The sequence below is a fragment of the Rhinatrema bivittatum genome, chromosome 6 (assembly GCF_901001135.1).
Source record: "Rhinatrema bivittatum chromosome 6, aRhiBiv1.1, whole genome shotgun sequence".
NCBI lineage: Eukaryota > Metazoa > Chordata > Amphibia > Gymnophiona > Rhinatrematidae > Rhinatrema > Rhinatrema bivittatum.
In genome coordinates, this window is record NC_042620.1 from 187,624,026 (window position 1) to 187,645,265 (window position 21,240).

General features: G+C 45.3%; 1 protein-coding gene across 1 annotated transcript in view; it reads left to right on the forward strand.

The window, feature by feature from the left end:
- CD28 (CD28 molecule) overlaps positions 1–21,240 on the forward strand; it is an 85,788-nt gene that overhangs the window by 56,417 nt on the left and 8,131 nt on the right. Inside the window, exons 2-3 of the mRNA XM_029606315.1 lie at positions 197–541; positions 8,654–8,760. Of these exons, the coding sequence (XP_029462175.1) occupies positions 197–541; positions 8,654–8,760 (452 nt within the window). The remainder of the gene's footprint in view (positions 1–196; positions 542–8,653; positions 8,761–21,240) is intronic.

The following is a 21,240-nucleotide window of genomic DNA, read 5'->3' on the forward strand; positions in this document are numbered from 1 at the left end:
AATCCCCAAATTACAGGTGAACGAATCTACAGAAAACTGTGTGAAAAACATCCACCCAGATGGGGATGTGTGGTGACTGCATCAACATCAGAAAAAATTGAAGGAAAAAGCTAGTAATACATACTTTGTCCTGATGAAATAAGCATGCAAAGTGACCATTGAGTATTTATTGTAAAAGTATTTCTTTTCTCCTCAGAAAACATTTCAGTTGGCCAATCATCTGTGCTTGTAGTGCACAGTAACGTGACTATTACCTGTAACTGCAATTGTAAGGAGACAACAAAAGAATTCCGGGCTTCGCTGCGCAGAGGAACTGGCAAGTCAGTAGAAATCTGCGCTGTATCCTTTAATAACTCCTACCAGTCTTTCAAATCAATTGACAACATCAGTTGCTCTGGAGCTCTGGATGAGGACAAAGTAACTTTCCACCTCTGGAACCTGAATGTGAACCATACGGACATTTACTTCTGCTACTTAGAGATCATGTATCCGCCTCCCTACTCCTCAAGCTCAGACAATGGAACCATTATTCACGTGAAAGGTAAAACAAGAAACCTTAACAGCCAATGTAAGACCAGCAACTTCAATGCAAGAGTACTTTACGGTATTTTTAAAAATCTTTTAATTAGTTATTTGCAATGGTGAGATGCTGAAGGAACATCAGTCAAAGCTCAGTCAAACAAGAGATAGATCCTAAGGGCATGAAAAGGGGACCACTGAGATTTCTTTTTGTTAAAAATGTTATTCTAAATGAACAGTGTAACCACTTGTCATGGGATGCTTGGTTTCTGTTAATAGTGATTGTTTTAAAAAATCATTCTTCCCTTTTATGTATTTCTTAACATGATGCTTGTAATAGATTCCAATAATATTGCAACAGCTGGACCTCTTCTTCTGATGTCACTTCAGGAATGCAGCTCTATATATGGAACTGTTGTGATGTCACTGTGGGAATTTCAGGCCTGCAATAATATTTTGTTAAGTTGCTCCTATTGCTGTATTATAAATATATGTAAGGACTGTTTTATAAAACAGACTCTGCTTCCAAAATCACAGTATTGTATGATAAGTGATTATAGGGAGGAGCATTTTCAAAGGCTCGGGTACCTTTTACATGAGTCAAAATAGAGTTAGCTCTCCCAGTTTAGCCATATCTGTCTAAATTGACTTTTAAGGGGCAGAAAGTAAATGCATATTTGCATAATGAACATGGTTTTTTTTGGCAGCATTGAAAAGAAGCATTCTGGAGGTATTTCAAATGCATGGTTAGAATCTATGAGGGCAATTTTCCAAAGCATTTACCTGGGTTACATGACAGTTTGAACAATTTCCCATCTTCTAAGAAGCTAAAAGTTCATTTACAGTTTCACAGTGTACATAATTTTAGCCGCAATTACAGGAGGCATTGCCTGGGGAGTGTTTTGATAGAATAAGAAAATAATGTGTGTGAATTGATAAGAACATAAGAACATAAGAAAATGCCATACTGGGTCAGACCAAGGGTCCATCAAGCCCAGCATCCTGTTTCCAACATTGGCCAATCCAGGCCATAAGAACTTGGCAAGTACCCAAAAACGAAGTCTATTCCATGTTACCATTGCTAATGGCAGTGGCTATTCTCTAAGTAAACTTAATAGCAGGTAATGGACTTCTCCTCCGAGAACTTATCCAATCCTTTTTTAAACACAGCTATACTAACTGCACTAACCACATCCTCTGGCAACAAATTCCAGAGTTTAATTGTGCGCTGAATAAAAAAGAACTTTCTCCGATTAGTTTTAAATGTGTCCCATGCTAACTTCATGGCGTGCCCCCTAGTCTTTCTATTATCCGAAAGAGTAAATAACCGATTCACATCTACCCGTTCTAGACCTCTCATGATTTTAAACACCTCTATGAAGAGTGGGTGACTCGCCAGAATGATGGCTATTGACACAATACCCTTACTAAATAAACATACACATGCTTACTGTGACTCCTACATCGCTCTAAGCTTCAACAGCAAGAGGTAATGGAAAAAAGGATTTGCACTCATAAAGAGGGGAGTAGCTGGCTTGTTACGGCGGTTACTACCCCAAACCAAATATGCCTGATACTTCACTTTCAATGCATATACAGCATAGCTCTCTGCTTCAATGACAGGGGAGAAGAATAACTGATACTTCACACATCCAGCAGAGCTCTCTGCTACAACGGCAAAGGAGAAGAAAAAGGGTTCGCACTCAAAACGCGGGGAGTAGCTGGCTTGTTACGGCGGTTACTACCCCAAACCAAATGTGCCTGATACTTCACTTTCCATGCATATCCAGCATGGTTCTCTCCTGCATCGGCATGGGAGAAAGACTGATACATCACGCATTTCCAGCATAGCTCTCTGCTTCAAGGGCAGGGGGAAAAAAACAAAAAAAAACAAAAAACCTGATGCTTCACGCATATCCTGCATAGCTTCAACGACAGGGGTGAAGAAAAAAAAGGATTCGCAATCACAAAGCGAGGAGTAGCTGGCTTGTTACGGCGGTTACTACCCCAACCAAATGTGCCTGATACTTCACTTTCAATGCATATCCAGCATGGCTCTCTGCTTCTACAGCAGGGGAGAAGAAAAAAAAAAAAAAACCAACAAGAGCTGTACAACATAGTCTAGGTAAAACAAATAAGCATGGGTGTAGCTTGCTTATCGCGGCGGTTACTGCCCCTACTACCCCTAACTAATCAAGCTAGATATTTCACTTGCATGCAGCTCCATCACTGCTCTCTACATTAATGGTGGGGGTGGAAGGGGAATAGAACAAGGAGCTAAGAGTAACAGATAAGAATGAGAGAAAAAATGTGTGAGGCTTGCTGGGCAGACTGGATGGGCCATTCGGTCTTCTTCTGCCGTCATTTCTATGTTTCTATGTTTCTATATCATATCCCCCCTCAGCCATCTCTTCTCCAAGCTGAAAAATCCTAACCTCTTTAGTCTTTCCTCATAGGGGAGCTGTTCCATTCCCCTTATCATTTTGGTAGCTCTTCTCTGTACCTTCTCCATCGCAACTATATCTTTTTTGAAATGCGGCGAGCAGAATTGTACACAGTATTCAAGGTGCGGTCTTACCATGAAGCGATACAGAGGCATTATGACATTTTCCGTTTTATTCACCATTCCCTTTCTAATAATTCCCAACATTTCCCAACATTTCCAATCTGTGCATGTAATTCCCTTTCTAATAATTCCCAACATTTCAAATCTATGCATGTAATTTTCCAATGAAGTTCTTACCCCCACAAAAAGCAGGTAAAAAATCCTCAGATACTTTGTACCCTTGGAAATTTGCAAAGAAACCTATGTGCATAAATTCCCTTTGAAAATTAAGTACGAGGTCTGGCTCCATGGGTGGGAAGTTTGAAAATTGCTCCTAAATTTTCATTTTAAAAAATGTACGCTCATAAGAGGCACATAGATAATGTGCATAATCAATTAACATCGTGCAAGTGTATGCATGCACTTTTAGCCACACAAGAAGCTGGTCTCCAAATACTCAATATACATGGGCACGTTGTGTTTCAAAAAGGTGCCCTAAAGAAAGTGTATCCCATTGTGTGCATTAGGGATGAGCACTGCACATTTTATCATTTTGCTTTTCCTCATCTTCTTGTTTCATTTACTATTTATTTAAAATGAAATAAAAAAAAACCAACTAAAAAATTGAGAAAAGGAAAAACAATTCAATTAAAAAATGGTGTCTGGTTCAAGACTCTAACCCCTCCTCCCACCACCAAAAATTAAAACAAATTCAGAGTGGAGGAGTAGCCTAGTGGTTAGAGCAGAGGGCTACAAACCAGGAGACCAGGATTCAAATCCTGCTGCTGCTCCTTGTGAGCTTGGGCAAGTCACTTTACTCTCCCTTGCCACAGGTACAAACTTATAGGGTCATTCACTAAGGGGCAGATTTTAAAACCTGCACACAGGTGCAGATTTGTTCGCGTAACCAGGCACGAACAAATCTACGCCTGATTTTATAACACGCGCTCGCAGCCATGCGCGTGTTATAAAATCCAGGGTTGGAACGTGCAAGGGGGTGCACAATTGTGCAACTTGCGTGCGCCAAGCTGCTCAGCCTGCCTCTGTTCCCTTCCCCTACCTAACCCGCCCCCCAGCCCAATCTAAACCCCCCCCATACCTTTGTTGAAGAAGTTACACACGCTGGCTGACGGCCGGCCCGCGATCCCAGGCACAGCGGCAAATGGCTGCTGTGCCTGGAGGCTCAGGCCACGCCCCCTCCCCACCAGGACCGCCCATGCCCCACCCCTTTTTGCAAGCCCCGGGACATATGCGCGTCCCGGGGCTTGCGCGCGCCGCAGAGCCTATGCAAGATAGGCTCGGCGCGCGCAGGGGCAGCTTGGGGCAGCTTTTCAGGGGTTATGCATGTATCTTACGCATGTAACCCTTTGAAAATCTACCCCTAAAGCTTTATCGCATGCGTTGGGGCCCTGATACAAGTGATAAGGCCTTATCGTATGTGAAAAGGGACTTTTCGCATGCGATATAATGCTAATTAGGGGGAGGGGAGGAGTCGGGGCTGGAGGAGGGAGGAGTTGACTGTGTCTTCGCTGCCGGTGAAAACATTACCAATGTTATTGTCGGCAGTAGTGCGCTGAATAGCACCACCTTTCACGGGCCATCCAGTGCTCCTACCATGTTACAGGGGCCGGCCAATGGCACGGATACCCTGTCACATGGTAAGGGGAAAGGGCCATCGGCACCATTTTGATTAGTGGCAGCCAACGGCCCGGGAGCGGGAGATCGCTCCCGGGACCCCCACTGGACCACCAGGTACCTGTAAAAGGTTTTTTGGGGGGTCAGGAGGGTGGGGGAAGCTAAGGGATTAGTTTTAAAGGGTCGGGGTTATTTTTGTGTGCCGTTTTCCCGCCCTCCCCAAAACAATAAGAGAACCCCCACGAACAATATCATGGGGTTTTCCTATCGTTTTGGGGGTGCCCCCGTTTTCTGATGATTTTGAAAGTATCGTACAATATTTTCAATCGTCTGAAGCCTGATTCACATCCCTATTGCTTTGCTCTTACCATTTCTTCTTTTAATCACCAGTCCCTCTACTGCTGCCATCAAGCCAGTCCCAATACCTTAGGATACTTCCTCTTCTGCTCTGTCTGTCTTTGAAGTTCTTTCCAAATCTCTTTCCCTTATGGTACTTGCCAACTCTTGGTCTTGCCCTGACCATCCTTTGCTTTGTATGGTAGCTGCATTACTTCTTGGGCCATTCATAACACTATTGGTACTGCTTCGCCTCTCCTGGTGCCTTGGGCTTTTGATGCCATTCTTCCTCCCACCTCAGCCCCGAAGGTACACCTTGGGTTTTTTTCAGCTACTCTTCTTGCTGTGCTTCTGTGTTCACACCATTTCTATTTTAAATTGCCAGTGTGACTGCTACTGCTCCATGCCAGTCTTAGTGCCTTAGGGTGCTTCCTCCTCTGTTCCAGCTGTCTTCATGGTGCTTTCCAAATCCCCTTCCTCTATGATAGTTGCTGACTCTTGGTCTTGCCCTGGCCATCTAATGCTTTACACAGGCATTACCCACAGTTATCATTAATGCCTTATACCCTCTTAGATTTTGTCTTCCCTTATGGTTTTTTTGCCCATTGGTATCTTTTGCTATGTAGCCTTTTCCAAATTATACCACAGCAAAAGGCAGAGGCAGCAGAAGTGCCGGGCCCAAAACCAGGACCTTATTCCTTCATTATTATTGCTTCTCAGGTGATGGAGGCAGTGTTTACAAACACTGATTCAGAAGAAGAATCATGTCCTGGATTCCCTGAATTTAAGAACATAAGATTTGCCATACTGGATCAGATCAAAGGTCCATCAAGCCCAATATCCTGTTTCCAACAGTAGATAATCCAGGTCAAAGTACCTGGCAGGATTCTAAAATGTTGATGGATTTCATGCTGCTTATGCCAAGGATAAGCAGTAGATTTTCCCCAAGTCTACTTTAATAATGGTTTATGGACTTTTCGTCCAGGAAATTGTCCAAACCTTTTTTAAACTCAGGTATACTAACAGCTTTAAACACATCCTTCAGCTATGAATTCCAGAGTTTAATTATGTGTTGTGTAAAAAAATATTTTCTCCTATTTTTCTTAACTGTATTACCTAGTAACTTCATTTCATATCCCTAGTTTTTGTACTCTTTGAAAGAGTAAACAATCAATTAATGTTTACCCATTCTACTCCTTGGCTCCCTCCCTATGAAGGGTGGGAAGATCTGGTTCTTTCTTAATCATAAGTCACGAAAAATGAAGTGAAACAAAAAACAATCTCTTTCCAGATATGTCTGTCTCTACTATTAACTGAGCTTAGAGCTTCAAACAAGCTGGAATGCAGTTCCTCCTGGAAGGGCTGATGTATCCTTCGGGTTGAGACCAATCTGACTCCAAAAACTCCCTCAGTTTCCAAACATATTTTCTTAATTATGGACCTTAAGGACTATCCAAAATGCAGCATGCTCAGAATCTGCTTATCAAGGTCTGATGCCAGTTCTTACAAAAAAAATCTACTTTTCTCACTGCCAGCACAACATGACCTATCCCATTTATAGGAAGGCTCAAACTCATCCCCATTAAGGGTGGGACACAAACCATGGGAAGGCCAAAAATGCCAAATCACCTATAACCTGGAAAACCAAGAAGGTCCAGAGGTCCAGAAGTCCAGAGGCAAAGCAACAATTACACAACTATGTATGTAATTCTGGATATTCAAAACTACAAATGCTTTTTGCCTAAAAAAGCATACTTGCACAAAAATCAAGTCTTAATTTGTGGGGTAATTTTGAAGGGGCAATTATGAGAGCAAACATATCTGTGTAGTTTTGCTTTGATGAAACCCTGCAGGTAAAAACTACCTGTTGGGTTTACTAGACCAGCAATTCTCAACCGGTGTGTCGTGACACACCAGTGTGTCGCCAAGCACTGGCAGGTGTGTTGCGGCTCCCAGTGTCCCACTGCCCCACTTGTGCTTCCCTTCTCTCCAGGGGTGGGGCTGAAGAATGGAGAGATGCTGCACCCCACCGCCGGAGGCCAGGCCAGCGGGGCCGAAGAATGGAGAAACCTGTGCGCTGCCGCTGGAGGCCAGGCTGGCGGAGCCGAAGAGCGGAAAAACCTTGTGTGCCTCTGCTGGAAGCCATATTGGCAGAGCCGAAGAAAGAGAGACCCTGTGTGCTGCCGGAGGCCAGGCTGCCGGCGGCTGGAGAGACGTTCCGTGCCGCCGGAGGTCAGGCCAACGGCAGCTGATAAGTGGAAGCCAGGCTTATTGGGCCAAACAATGAGAAGAGCCTCCATGTGAGCTTGTGTGTGTATGAATAGTAGATTTGGGTGCCTGTGGTAGAATGGATGCATGAGTAGCAGCTTTATGTATGTCTGTGGGCATGTGTGTGATTGAGAGAGAGACTGGTCAGAGGTGATGTGTTTCTGTGAGAGAGAGACAGACTGGTCAGGAAGATGATTGGTGCGTGTGTGTGTGTTTGTGAGAGACAAAGACTGGTCAGGGAGGTGTATTAGTGTTTAGGGCCTGGTTAAATATTTGTAGTGGTAAATTACTGTCTTTTCATAAGGAGGGGTATTGTGCCTGCCAGTAAAGAGTTTGTTTTGCTTTTACTGAGATGTCATCAGAACCAGAGTATCTTGTTTGGTATGGTGAGTTGTACGGGTAATGCCCTAGTTCTGCTCTGCACCCATTGTTGGGGGTCAAGGGTGTTCCTGAGGATGCAGAATGTATATTTACATTTTGCCCCGTGACGGTCACATGTTCAGTGTATGACTCATGTGAGAACCATCTGTCAGGTGTGTCCCGGCCGAAAAAAGGTTGAAAACCACTGGACTAGACTGTGGATAATTTGATTATCTAGCTTTTAGAATACAGGATGATATTTACCATACAGACAAAACTGCTTTTACTGTTACCAACTTTAGTGAATGGGGATTGGCTGCTTCACCTGAGCCTAAGGTGGAAGAACCTCTCCTCCCCCCCTTCACTTTGACACTTTTGGGGTGGTTGGGATGGGGTGGAAACTTTTGGCCACAATTTTTAAAGGTAGGGCAAGGGGTATGGGGTATGGGATCAGGGCTGCGTGGCTGGGAATGTTAAAAGATATTGGGGATGGCGGAGGGGGGAGGGGTTCGGCTGTTGCTTTGCTGCTAGTGTTTTTGGAAGTGTTCAGTATCTTGATGAGTGGCAAGGTTACCCAAATAACTTTATTCTGGCAACTTTAACCAAGTATATTCAGCAGAACACTTGTCTGGATTTAGTTTCGTGGAATATTTGGCTAAAGTTTTCTAGGTAACATCTGGGTAACTTCTCTGCTCATCATTTTACTGAATATTGACTTCTTTATTTCTTGGGGAAAAAAAAAATGACAATTAAAACTTACAATGAAACAGGCCATCTTAAGACCATGATTCAAGCAGCAGCAAACTGGAGGAGGGAGGGTGAAGTGGAAAAGTGAAGGAATATGAGGAAGCAGGGTAGGGTTAAAGAAGGAGAAATAATAATGTGCTGAAAAATACAGCTATGTATCTCTTGTTTAAGCAGTGCCTGAGAGGAAACTCAGTCTTACTGTGTATGGTTTTAGTAAATATTGATTCTATCTTTTTCTTTCAGAGAAGCTGTTGTGTGAACCTCATAAGCCCTTCATGTTGATGGTGATTTTAGTCGGGGTCGTGGCATTTTACAGTGTGTTAATGACAGCAGCTTGCTGTTACTACTGGGTAAGATTAATCTTCTTACATTACATTCAGATGTACACAATACTCAGAGACATTTTTAGGTATGATTGGAGCCTGATGTGGTAATAAAGTGTGGAGTCTAAAAGACTGATTTGTAGTGGGGGTGAGCAAGGAAAAAAGGATTTTTTAAAATTAATTGACTGTTTTGTTTTCCACTTATTTTTGCTTATTTTACAGTCAATGAGAGCCTCCTTGTCCTAACTCTAATAGAATTGAAATGCACAATGTTCTAGAGGGAGAGTCTACCTTCATTCCCTTCCCTCAAACATAAACTAGTAACATAGTAATGATGGCAGAAAAAGACCAAAATGGTCCATCTAGTCTGCCCAGCAAGCTTCCCAAGGTAGTAACTGCTGCTCCATGCAGGTTACCCCCACGTTTCTCTTAAGAGTAGTAACTGCCACTCCGTGTGGTTAAGCTTTTTTATTTATTCCCATCCTCTAGCCTTTCAGGGATCCACAGTGTTTATCCCATGTCCCTTTGAATTCCTTCACAGTTTTAGTGTTCACCACTTCCTCCAGAAGGGCATTCCAGACATCCACCACCCTCTCAGGGAAGAAATGTTTCCTAACATTGGTTCTAAATCTTCCTCCCTGGAGTTTCAAATCGTGACCCCTAGTTCTACTAAATTGTTTTTAATGGAAAAGGTTTGTTGATGACCATGGATCATTAAAACCTTTCAAGTATCTGAAGGTCTGTATCATATCACCCCTGCTCCTCTTCTCTTCCAGGGTATACATATTCAGGTTCTTCAACCTCTCCTCATAAGTCATTCGATGGAGACCACCCACCATTTTGGTCACCTTTCTCTGGACCGCCTCCATCCTGTCTCTGTCTCCTTTGAGATACAGTCTCCAGACCTGAACACAGTACTCTAGATGAGGCCTCACCAAGGACCTGTACAATGGGATTATCACTTCCCTTTTCTTACTAAATATTCCTCTCGCTATGCAGCCCAGAATTTTTCTGGCTTTGGCTATCACCATGTCACACTGCTTCGTTGACTTCAGGTCATTAGACACTATCACCCCAAGGTCTCGCTCCTGCTCCATGCACATCAGCTCTTCACCCCCCAATGCATATAGTTCTTTCAGATTACCACACCCCAGATGCATAACTCTGCATTTCTTGGCATTGAATCCCAGCTGCCATATTTTCGACCACTCTTCCAGCTTCCTTAAATCCCATCTCATTCTCTGTACTCCTTCTGGCATGTCCACTCTGTTGTAGATCTTAGTATGATTCGCAAATAGACAAACGTTATGTTGCGGGAGCGCTAGGGAGTGGTCCCAATTTCAGGGAGATTAGTGTGCCTTTGGACCATGGCGCGACTGTAGAGGAGGTCCGAGGAAGCACTGAGGCAGGCAAGATGTGTCCATGCTCAGGCAGACAAGCTGAAGACCAGGAGCCCTGACCTCTGCCGAACCTGAACATACTGGAAGAGTCCCAACAACACAAATGCTGGTCTCTGGGGTAGCCCTCCGGCCACTTGACAGCCCTTTCAGACCTGCCGCCTGGAAACGGCAGATGTGACAGGATGGACAGAGGTTGAGGACAGGCGATGGTACTAGAACAAGACGAAGACATTTGAAGACATAGTCAGATGAAGGTACTTGGAGGCATGGTCGGGCAAAGGTACTTGGAGACATGGTCGGGCAAAGGTACTTGGAGACATGGTCGGACAAGAACATTAGGCAAGAAGACAAGGCTAATGCAAGGCTAAGGCAATGCTGAGGCAAGGCTGAGGCTTCAGGATGAAGAGAAGAACATCAGGATCATAGAAGAGGACACTTGATGAATGGATAGATGATAGCATGGTTAAAACTCAGCATGAAGAGGAATCTGGGCAAAACTCAAAGCAGCATCTGACATGGACAGAGGCTTCAGTGACCCAGCATGATTGACGTACCTGACAGGTCAACCAGAAGAAGACGAAACTTCAGACCTGGCATGGAAAATGCACCAGAAGGCCATCTTGAAGCTGAACAGAGGACGGCAGGAAACTAGGAGTCGAATCCAGAACCAGGACATCCGAAGACAAGGCTTCTAAGGAGAGGAGCTGGAAGAGGTGAACATCTGGAGGCGGAACATCTGAAGACAAAGACGTCAGGATCATCTGAAAACGAGGACATCAGGGACATCTGAAGATGAGGACATCTGAAGACACGGGATCTGACAAGAGACCAGGAACCATGGACGAAGACAGGATGAAGAACCAGGAACCACAGATGAAGATGACGAGGGAATTCCCATGAAGAACAGAGTGCCTTGAAGAAGCTGGAGATGAGAAGTCCAGGAGCGGACTGGCTCCTTGCAAAGGTACTGAAGGACTGGCAAAGGACCCTTTTATAGGGTTGAAGAGGAGACACCCAGAATGACATCATCAAGTGGGGCCATGGGGCTACTCCTCCCTCGGGCCCTTTAAGAAGTCAGAAGAGGCATGGCCGCATGCCTAGGAAGGCAGGACCAGGGACAGCGGGAGCCATGCTGCGGAGGACACGCTGGAGTGGCACCAGGCTGTGAGGCAGGCCAGAGGTGTTGGCAGCTCCTCTAGCCGTAGGAAGCACGGCGGCGGCCACTGGGCCACGATGAGGAGGCTGAAGGCGGCGGCCCAGCCCACGCAGAGAAGAGGAAGACAATGGCTGCCTTCTGGCTGTGTGGAAGGACAGCGTCTAGCTCGCCGTGCAGGACGATGGCGTGGGTGGCCAGGCTGCAGAGAGAATTTGAGAGGCTGCTTGTAGCTAGGCCAGCGAGCATCGTAACTCTTTACCTTCTTTTTTTTTTTCATTTATACTTTATTTGAATTTATCAATTATACATCAATAAAAACATTAGAAATATAAAGAATAACATCTGAAACCTAAATAGGAATAAACAAATAAAGGCAAAGATTAACTTTCTGTTTCCTTTCTTTAGTCCAGTTGGGAGTGTGTTATTACAAGAAAATATAAATCAACTGTTGCGCACGGGGGTGGACCCTTATCCTGGAGCAGAGATGGAACACCTCCTGAAAGGGAACAGAAGGCAACTGCCCCAGGGGGCGGGGCACTGGAGGAGACAGAGGCTAGGGAAGAGCATCACCACTGGAAGCCCGAGGTCCCCCCGGGAGGAGCCCATAGGGACCCGGGCCACTTGAACTTAGGTGGGCCTCGCAGGTTCTTCTGGGAGAGAAGAAGTCTGGCATGATCACAGACACAGGGAGAGTGGAATCGGGGTTGATACTGGAGGTCCGATGGAGCAAGGAAGACCAGCACAGCATTGTGATGACAAGGCAAGGAACAAAGCCAGAGTCTGGAGATGAGGTCAGGCAGGTGAAAGGTCAATGTCTAGAGGTCAGTCCGAGAGTGGACAGACAAAGTAGGAGTCAGGCACCGGAGGTCAGACAAAGTCGAAGGCAGGCTGAGGTCTTGAAGCAGGCGGCAGGCAGGCAGGCAGGCAGGTCAGGAACAGGCTGTGGTCTTAGAGGCAGGCGGCAGGCAGGCAGGCAGGTCAGGGAGCAAGCCGGGGTCAGTACCAAGATTCAGTCCAAAGGTACTACCTGAGGGTGCATGGGAACAGACAGGCACCAAGACAGCGGGATGCTGGGACCGGCCTGGAACAGAAGGACACTGGAACAGGCAGGGAAGCAAACGTAGTCAATCAGGCAGAGATTGGGTTCCAGCGGCGGTCAAGGGTGGTCAAGGAACAGGCAGAGGTCATGGTCAGGCGGTGGTCAAGCATGGTCATAGAATAAGCAGAGGTCAAGATCAGGCAACAAGCAAGATAAAGGATACTTAGCATCAGATACAATTAGCAGGAGCCCAGACAACTACGGAGGAAGCCAGTTGCAAAGGCAAGCTCTGGTAGTCAGAGCTTGCCTTATATAGATCTGTAGGGCTGACGTCATCCAGAGGGACCCGGCAGCCCTAGAGCATCACGGCCCCTTTAAGCCTCGGGAAGAGGCGAGCGTGCGCTAGGGGAGTCCGTGGCCAGAACAGGGCTCGGCAGCGGAGGAGCCATGTGCGAAGATACTAGGGATGTGAATCGTTTTTTGACGATTTAAAAAAATTGTCAGATATTTTTTAAATCGTCAAAAATCGTCAGAGTCGCGATACAATAGAAATTCCCCCGATTTATTGTGAAAAATCGTAAATCAGGGGAGGGGGGAGGGCGGGAAAACCGGCACACCAAAACAACCCCTAAACCCACCCCGACCCTTTAAAACAAATCCCCCCAAAATGTTTTAAATTACCTGGTGGTCCAGTGGGGGGGTCCCGGCGCGATCTCCCGCTCTCGGGCCATCGGCGCCATTTTGGCTGCCACTAATATAAATGGCGCCGATGGCCCGATAAAAAAAAAACCCACCCGACCCTTTAAAATGACCCCCTTGACCCCCCCCCAAAACCTTTTAAAATTACCTGGTGGTCCAGCGGGGGCGCGATCTCCCGCTCTCGGGCCATCGGCTGCGTTAATAAAAATGGCACCGATGGCCCTTTGCCCTTACCCTGTGACAGGGCAAAGGTAGCGCTGGCGCCATTTTGAATACTGGCAATACGGCCCGAGTGCAGGAGGTCGCTCCCGGACCCCCGCTGGACTTTTGGCATGTCTTGTGGGGGTCAGGAGGCCCCCCAAGCTGGCCAAAAGTCCCTGGGGGTCCAGCGGGGGTCCGGGAGCGATCTCCTGCACGCAGGCCGTATTGCCAATATTCAAAATGGCGCCGGTGCTACCTTTGCCCTGTCACAGGGTAAGGGCAAAGGGCCATCGGCACCATTTTTATTAACGCAGCCGATGGCCTGAGAGCGGGAGATCGCTCCCCGCGCTCTCGCTGGACCACCAGGTAATTTTAAAACCTTTTTTGTGGGTTCGGGAGGGTGTTTTGATTATCGGATCGGGCGCAGCCGATAATCAGAACTCAAATCGGGCTGGGCGATAAAAATTTTAAGATTTGGATCGGAACCGGAACCGATCAGATTCCGGTTCCGATTCACATCTCTAGAAGATACAGAAAGGATTGGCAGCGGCATCCCCGTCGCACCACGCAGCAGTAAAGGAGCATCCGGGCCGCGGTGGAGGGGTAAGGAGAGCAGGCCACAGGATTTGTGGTCGGCCTTTGTAACATCAACAAAACATTCAGTTACAAATGAGAGATAAATTTAATATTATTTTTCATCTATATCTCAAAACTTATTATTTCACAAAAAAGAAAAAGAAAATATACATGTACTACTTATTGGATTCTTTATCAAGAAGAAAAGTTTAAATTGTGAGGGTTCATAGAATATACATTTATTTGTAGAAAGGGTTATACAACACCTACATGGAAATTTTAAAAGAAATACCGCTCCTAGGGAAATAACCCTGTCTTTTAACAATAAAAATTGTTTTCTTCTCATCTGTGTACTTTTTGCCACATCTGGAAATATCTGGATTTTCTTTCCACAAAATAAAAGTCTCTATTTTTGAAGTATTTTTGTAAAATAAGATTCTTGTCCATTTCACTATTAAAGGTAACCAGGAGGGTAGCCCTGGTTGGAATATCATCCATAGATGCTTCCAAAAAAGATGTTAAATTAGGGCTACCCCCCTGAATCACATCAAACTCTTCTTCTTGTACCACATTATTAATTCGAGACTTAGGAACATAAAATAATTTGGAAAACAGCATATTTTTACTAGAAGAAATTTGTAAAATTTCTCCTAAATATTTACGAAGTAACTCAGTAGCAGACAACAGCTTTGTAACAGGAAAGTTTAGAAAACGGAGATTTCTAACTCTCATCCCATTTTCAAAACTCTCAAGTTGTCTTTGGGTTACAAGATTATCTTTGACAAAAGATGTACTTGCTGTTTGTAAATTAACAATATGTTGATCTACTACCAAACATTGATTTTCCAATTTATTTAAACGTGTTGTATGCTCCTGAAGCATATTTTTTGTCTCTCATTGAAAGATCCAAATTGAGCCATAGCCTGAGATAACAATTTCTCCATATTATTTACTGACCTCCATACATCAACTAAGGTTACATTTCTTAAGTCTGGTAATTCTACACTGATATTATCCATCTTATCTGCCGCTGCCTGTGAGAAGATCTCGAGTTTCCCACCTTCAGCTGAGATCTCTAATTCACCAGGCTTATCCTTAGAGCATTCTGCAATTACTGAAATCACACTTGAATTATTTAAATCACTATAAATTACAATATCTAGATTTTGAGGAGATGAATGTTGGCCGGGACTCTGTATGGAGCCTGATGATAAGGAGACTTCAGGATTGGAGTTCAAAGATTCAAAATTAATTGTATGAGTTATATGTGTGTCCATAGGACCCCTTACCATTGAAGTTGATGGTATAGAGGAAAAAACCTTTATCTTCCTTCTCCGGGCCATGTGCCTTACTATACGGGCATTTCCGAAAGGAGGTAGACTCAACAAGGGATGCTCCCCTTTGGCAGCGCGCCGGCGGCTGTGCGCCGCAGGCCCCTGGTTGTTATCCCGGAAGAAGCATCTCGGGCAGATGACATCACTGGGGGGGGCGAGTCCGGTCGCTCCTTTCGGACACAAACCTCGATGTTCTCGGTATCCCAGCAGTCCTTCTGGCCGCTTCCCCCAAAGAAAGGGGAGTCTCTCCAACTGCACTCCCAAGAGTCCCTCCGCAGGCCCCTAGTTTTTATCCCGGAAGAAACATCTCAGGCAGATAACGTCACAGGGGGGGCGTGTCTGGTCTCTCCTTTCAGACACAAACCTCAATGTTCTCGGTATCCCAACAGTCCTTCTGGCCACTTCCCCCAACAAACGGGGAGTCTCTCCAGCTACACTCCCCAACTCTTTACTTTCTATCCCTTCCACAATGTTGCTCACGAAGATGTTGAACAGAACTTGTCCCAACATCGATCCCTGTGGCACTCCACTTAACACCATTCTCTCTTTAGTGTAGGTTCAATTTACCATTACCCGTTGTCTTCTATCCATCAACCAGTTTGTAATCCATGCCAACACCTTGGAGCTGACTCCCAAGCTTCTCATTGTGTTGATGAGTCTTCTATGTGGGACCGTATCAAACGTTTTACTAAAATCCAAGTAAATTACATTGAACACTCTTCCCTGATCCAGTTCTCTAGTCACCCCATCAAAGAAATCAATTAGATTCATCTGACAGGACCATTCCCTAGTGAATCCAAGGTGTTTTTGATCGAGCAACCACCGGATTGTAGATAGTTCACTATCCTGTCCTTCAGCAGAGTCTCCATTAATTTTCCCACCACTGAGGTGATGCTAACCAGCCTGTAGTTTCCAGCCTCTTCTCTGCTCCCATTCTTGTGAAGCGGGACCATCTCTGCTCTTCTCCAGTCACTAGGCACTACACCCTTTTCCAAAGATCTATTGAACAGGTCACACAGTGGACCCACCAGCACATCTTTGAGTTCCCTCAGTATTCTGGGGTGAACCTCATCAGGTCCCATAGCTTTGTTCACTTTCAGTTTTCTTAGCTCTTCCCATACATTATCTTCCATAAATTGAATTTCGTCTATTCTACCCTCTTCTACAGTCTTGATAACTGTTATTAGAGCTCTGTTGTTAAAGCTGAGAGATAGCAATCTGTTATTAACGGAGTTGCTGGAGATAGCAATCTGTTATTAATTTGAATAGTTGTGGGTGGATCCTTGGACCAGTGGCAGGTGACCACGCCCTTGGGGGAGCTCCCGAGAGGGAGCACTGGTCAGGCTTAGTGTAGGAGACAGACACACACTAGTTCTTTTATTAGACAATATACTAAACCACCAGAGGTGGCAGTAGTGAGCTGGAAGCGCCCGGCTGGGCTGCAGTCCCTCAGGTACTGGAACAGTGATCCCAAGGTGGCTGAGCTGTAGAGAAACTAAGAAAGTGAGTAGGCAAAACATGCAGAGTTCAGGAACAAGTCCTTGATGGTAACACTCACACAATAGTCTCTTGAGGCAGCCCAGGAGTTGGTATGCATTAGGTCCTCGAGGAGCGAGTACCTGGTTCCAGGGAAAGCTCTGAGAGATAGATAGAAACTCATTGATGTTATAAGCAACAAAGACTTCTTAGTAAGCAGTATATTAAACCACCAAAGGTGGCAGTAGTGAGATGGAAACGCTCGGCTGGGCTGTAGTCCCTCAGTTATTAGAACAGCGATCCCAAGGTGGCTGAGCTGTAGAGAAACTAAGAAAGTGAGTAGATAGTATATGCAGAGTTCTGGAACAAGTCCTTGATGATAACACTCAAACCATAGTCTCTTAAGGCAGCCCAGGAGTTGGAATGCAGTAGGCCCTTGAGGAGCGAGTACCTGGTCCCAGGGAAAACTCTGAGAGATAGATGGAAACTCACTAATGTTGTTAGCAGTGATGACTTCTGCAGAGGTGGTATTCAGGAGCTGGTCCGGGACGTGGGCCCTCGAGGAGTGAGTACCAGTTCCGGACTGTGACCTGAAAAGAAAAAGAGAGAGCGAGGCCCCCGAGGAGCGGGTATCTCTAGTGAAGTCCGAGGAGACAGAGTAGCTAGGTTTGCGGAGAGCGAATCCCATCCACAGCGATACCCGGAGGTAGCGAATGCCCTTGCTAACTCGTCTTTAGTGAAAACTGAGACCTTAAATGTCTGGAGCTGATGAAGTCATCTCAGGGGGACGCCCCTGAGGTTCGCGCCAATGCCGGTACATCAGTTGGGCCGCGCGCACGACCTCAGGCATCTGGTCAACATGGCGGCTTGCAGCGTCGAGCTGGTCCGTGGAAGTTGGAGGAGGACGGCCTGGAGACACCGCAGCAGCTAGCCTTCCATCAACCCCAGAGGAAGTCGCCAATGAGGTAAGGTGGGCGGAGCAGAGATGTCAGACAGCGATGGACACAACAATAACAAGTGACGGTCCTTCTCCAGGGTTTTCTTTTGTGAACACTGAACTGAAGCATTTGTTTAATATTTCTGCTAATTCATCATCTCTCTTCACCAATTGATCCTTATCCCCTTTCAGTTTCACTATACCACTATGTACCTTTCTCTGATATATCTGAAAAATGTTTTGTCACCTTGCTTTATCTCCTTGGCAATCCTTTCCTTTGCCTGACTTTTTGTTTTCTTGATTACTTTTTTCATCTCCCTCAGTTTTGCCTGATAATCCTCCCTGTGTTCCACTTTTTGGGATTCTTTATTTCTTAAAGCTGCTTTTTTTGCTTTTATTACAACAGCCACCTCCTTTGTGAACCAGATTGGATTCTTATTTCTCTTACTTTTGTTTACATACAAAACTGTTGCTTTTGTAATTGCTCCTTTTAGTTTGGCCCACTTTTGTTCGACCTCTCCCATTTTCTCCCAGTCTTCAAGTTCTGCCTCCAGATATTTCCCCATTTCAACAAAGTCTGCTTTTTGAAGTTCAAAACTTGGATCTTTGTGACACTTCTCCGGATCCTTTTTGCAATATCAAACCATACTGTTTGATGATCACTGGTGCTGAGGTGGGCACTCACCCGGACATTAGAGACATTATCCTCATTAGTGAGCACTAGGTCAAGTAAAACTCCCTCCCTCGTGGGTTCCATTACTATTTGTTTGAACAGAGCCCCTTGCAGGGCATCCGCTATCTCTCTACTTCTGTTAGATTCTGCAGAAGGGATTTTCCAGTCCACATCCATCAGATTAAAGTCACCAACAATCAACACTTCCCCCTTCTTTCCCACCTTTATAATGTCTTTGATCAGATCTCTGTCTAGATCTTCCGTTTGAGTCGGAGGCCTGTACACTAGGGATGTGAATCGTTTTTTGACGATTTAAAATATCGTCCGATATATTTTAAATCGTCAAAAATCGTTAGGGCCACGATACAATACCAATTCCCCCGATTTATCGTCAAAAAATCGTAAATCGGGGGAAGGGGGAGGGCAGGAAAACCGGCACACTAAAACCCCCTAAAACCGACCCCCGACCCTTTAAATTAAATCCCCCACCCTCCCGAACCCCCCCCCAAATGCATTAAATTACCTGGGAGTCCTCCGTAGCGGCGGTCCGTGGCTAAATCGGGGGAAGGGGGAGAGCACGAAAACCGGCACACTAGATCGTGAGGTCTTCAGCCGGCGCCATTTTTCAAAATGGCCGCCGCAAAATGGCGGCGGCCATAGACGAAAACGATTCGACGCAAGAGGTCGTTCCGGACCCCCGCTGGACCCCCGCTGGACTTTTGGCAAGTCTTGTGGGGGTCAGGAGGCCCCCCCAAGCTGGCCAAAAGTTCCTGGGGGTCCAGCGGGGGTCTGGGAGCGATTTCCTGCCGCGAATCGTTTTCCGTACGGAAAATGGCGCCGGCACGAGATCGACTGCAGGAGGTCGTTCAGCGAGGTCCGGAAATCTTTTTTGTACTTTCTGTCATTCGATAACAAGTTATAGCCCGGCATGGCCGTATCCCAGTCATGAGAATCCGTGAACCATGTCTCCATGACCGCAACAACGTCCAAGTCTGCCTCCACCATTAAGGCCTGCTAAGGAGATGGGCTGTTCTTTATAATAATTCTTAGCCCTAGAAAGCAGGCAAAATGGCTCTCTTTCAGGTTTCAATTTCAATTCTGCCCCTTTCTAACAGACAAGGCAGTCAAAATGGCTCTTTTTCAGGTTTCAATTTCATATCTGCCCCTTTCTAACAGACAAGGCACAATCTTTTGCAAATATAAAGCCCTATTACATTAAGCACAGGTAAATAACAAAATAAAATTGCACTTAGTTTCAGCAAGGCTCTGGCTCATGAAGGTCCCAGCTACAAAATGATCCTCCTCACCCCAGCATTTGTTTTTGACTCCACCCACATACCCATGACAACCTTGAGTCTCCTTTTTTTGGTCACTTTGGCATGAGATCTGCCCAATGACCCCTGAGCCGCTCCCTCCTCTTTGGCTACTGGCAAAATGGGCTACAGCAGCGGCCCCTGGGCTGCCTTTTTACTTTTTTAGCCACTGGTGGCATTGACTCTGCCAGCAGCCCCCTAGGCTTCTTTCTCTGTTTGGTGGCTAGTCAGTCACCCTGTGTTGGCACTGCAAGCATTTTTAAAACTCACAGGCTGGCTTGTATGTCATTCTGACCTCACAAGATCAGCAGTCAGGTAGCAACAGCCCTTGAGTTTTAAAAATGCTCATGGTGCCAGCACTGAAAAGTTTTGTGCCTGGACTATCAATGACATGGAAAACACAAACGATATTTGTCTTTGGTTTGGTTTGTGTTATTTCAGATGAGAAAATACACAAAACAAAACAAAAAATATCATTGGTTTTTTCCATGTAATTTTAAACAACTGCACCTTCCTAATTCCTAGTTCAATATAGCATTTTTGTACTCCATCCTTCCAGTTATTTCTTCTTTCCTCTGGGTTTACTCATACTTACCCCTTTATCTTCCTTGTTGTTTTGTTGGGGATGATAGCTTGAGTCAGCCAATTTTCATCTGCTATCTCCTTCATATAGTTTAAACTTGTTTTAATTTGTGGACTGAACTGTTCACCTAAGATCATGGTTCACCACTCAGACAAATATAAACCAAAACGTTTATGACTCCTTGAAGAGCAGAGTTTCCCAAACCTGCTCTGGTGACCCCCATAGCCAGTAGGGTTTTCAGGATATCCACCATAAATATACTTGAGGTAAATTAGCATAAACTGGATCTCCAATGTATGCAAATTCATCTCATGCATATTCAAGGTGGATATCCTGAAAACTCAACTGGCTATGGGGTCCTCAGGACAGGTCTCGGAAGCCCTGAGGTAGAACCTTAGTTCCAAAGAAATCCTAAACTTCTCTTCATTACACCAGCCTTTAGCCATGCACTGAAGATCCTGGAATGACATACTCTGTCTTCCTTTTTACTATTCATTAGTGATTCCTCAGAAAACACAACTGGCCTTGACAGCAGCCTAAGGCCCTCCCTTAATTTCTTGAACTCCTTTTCTACTGCACTAACTTGGATCCTAGCCAGATAATTTGTCCCCAAGTGGATTATGACATCAGTCTTGCTGTGCCTATTTTCAGCTCCAGTAAAAATGGAATATGCTTTGTATCCTAGCTAACTGAGGATCCTGATAAGCATTTGATTCTCTTATCTTCTTTCAGTCCTGTGCTTTCTTGCTCTGGGACCTTCTAACAAAACACTTAAGTTCTTTAAAACACGGAGACTCCACTTTCAACTGTGTCTCCATACAGCTGCTTCTTAAAGAACTTTCAGTTGTAAATGCCATGAAGGTAATCTGTAGCAGTATTATTTAAGGGATGTATCTCAGACTTACAGCTCTTATCCTATCTGAACTCATCATAATCCATCAAGACCTTGTTTTTCAGATGCTGTGAGGGAAAGTGGGAATACTTGATGGATTTTGGATGCAAGGGAAGCCCCTTTAATCTTGGCTAGTTCTACTCTGGGTGTAATTATCACTATGCTTGGTCCAAATAGCTGGAAAGAGATAGGGAAACACCACAATCTCCAGAATTAATTATTATTCAA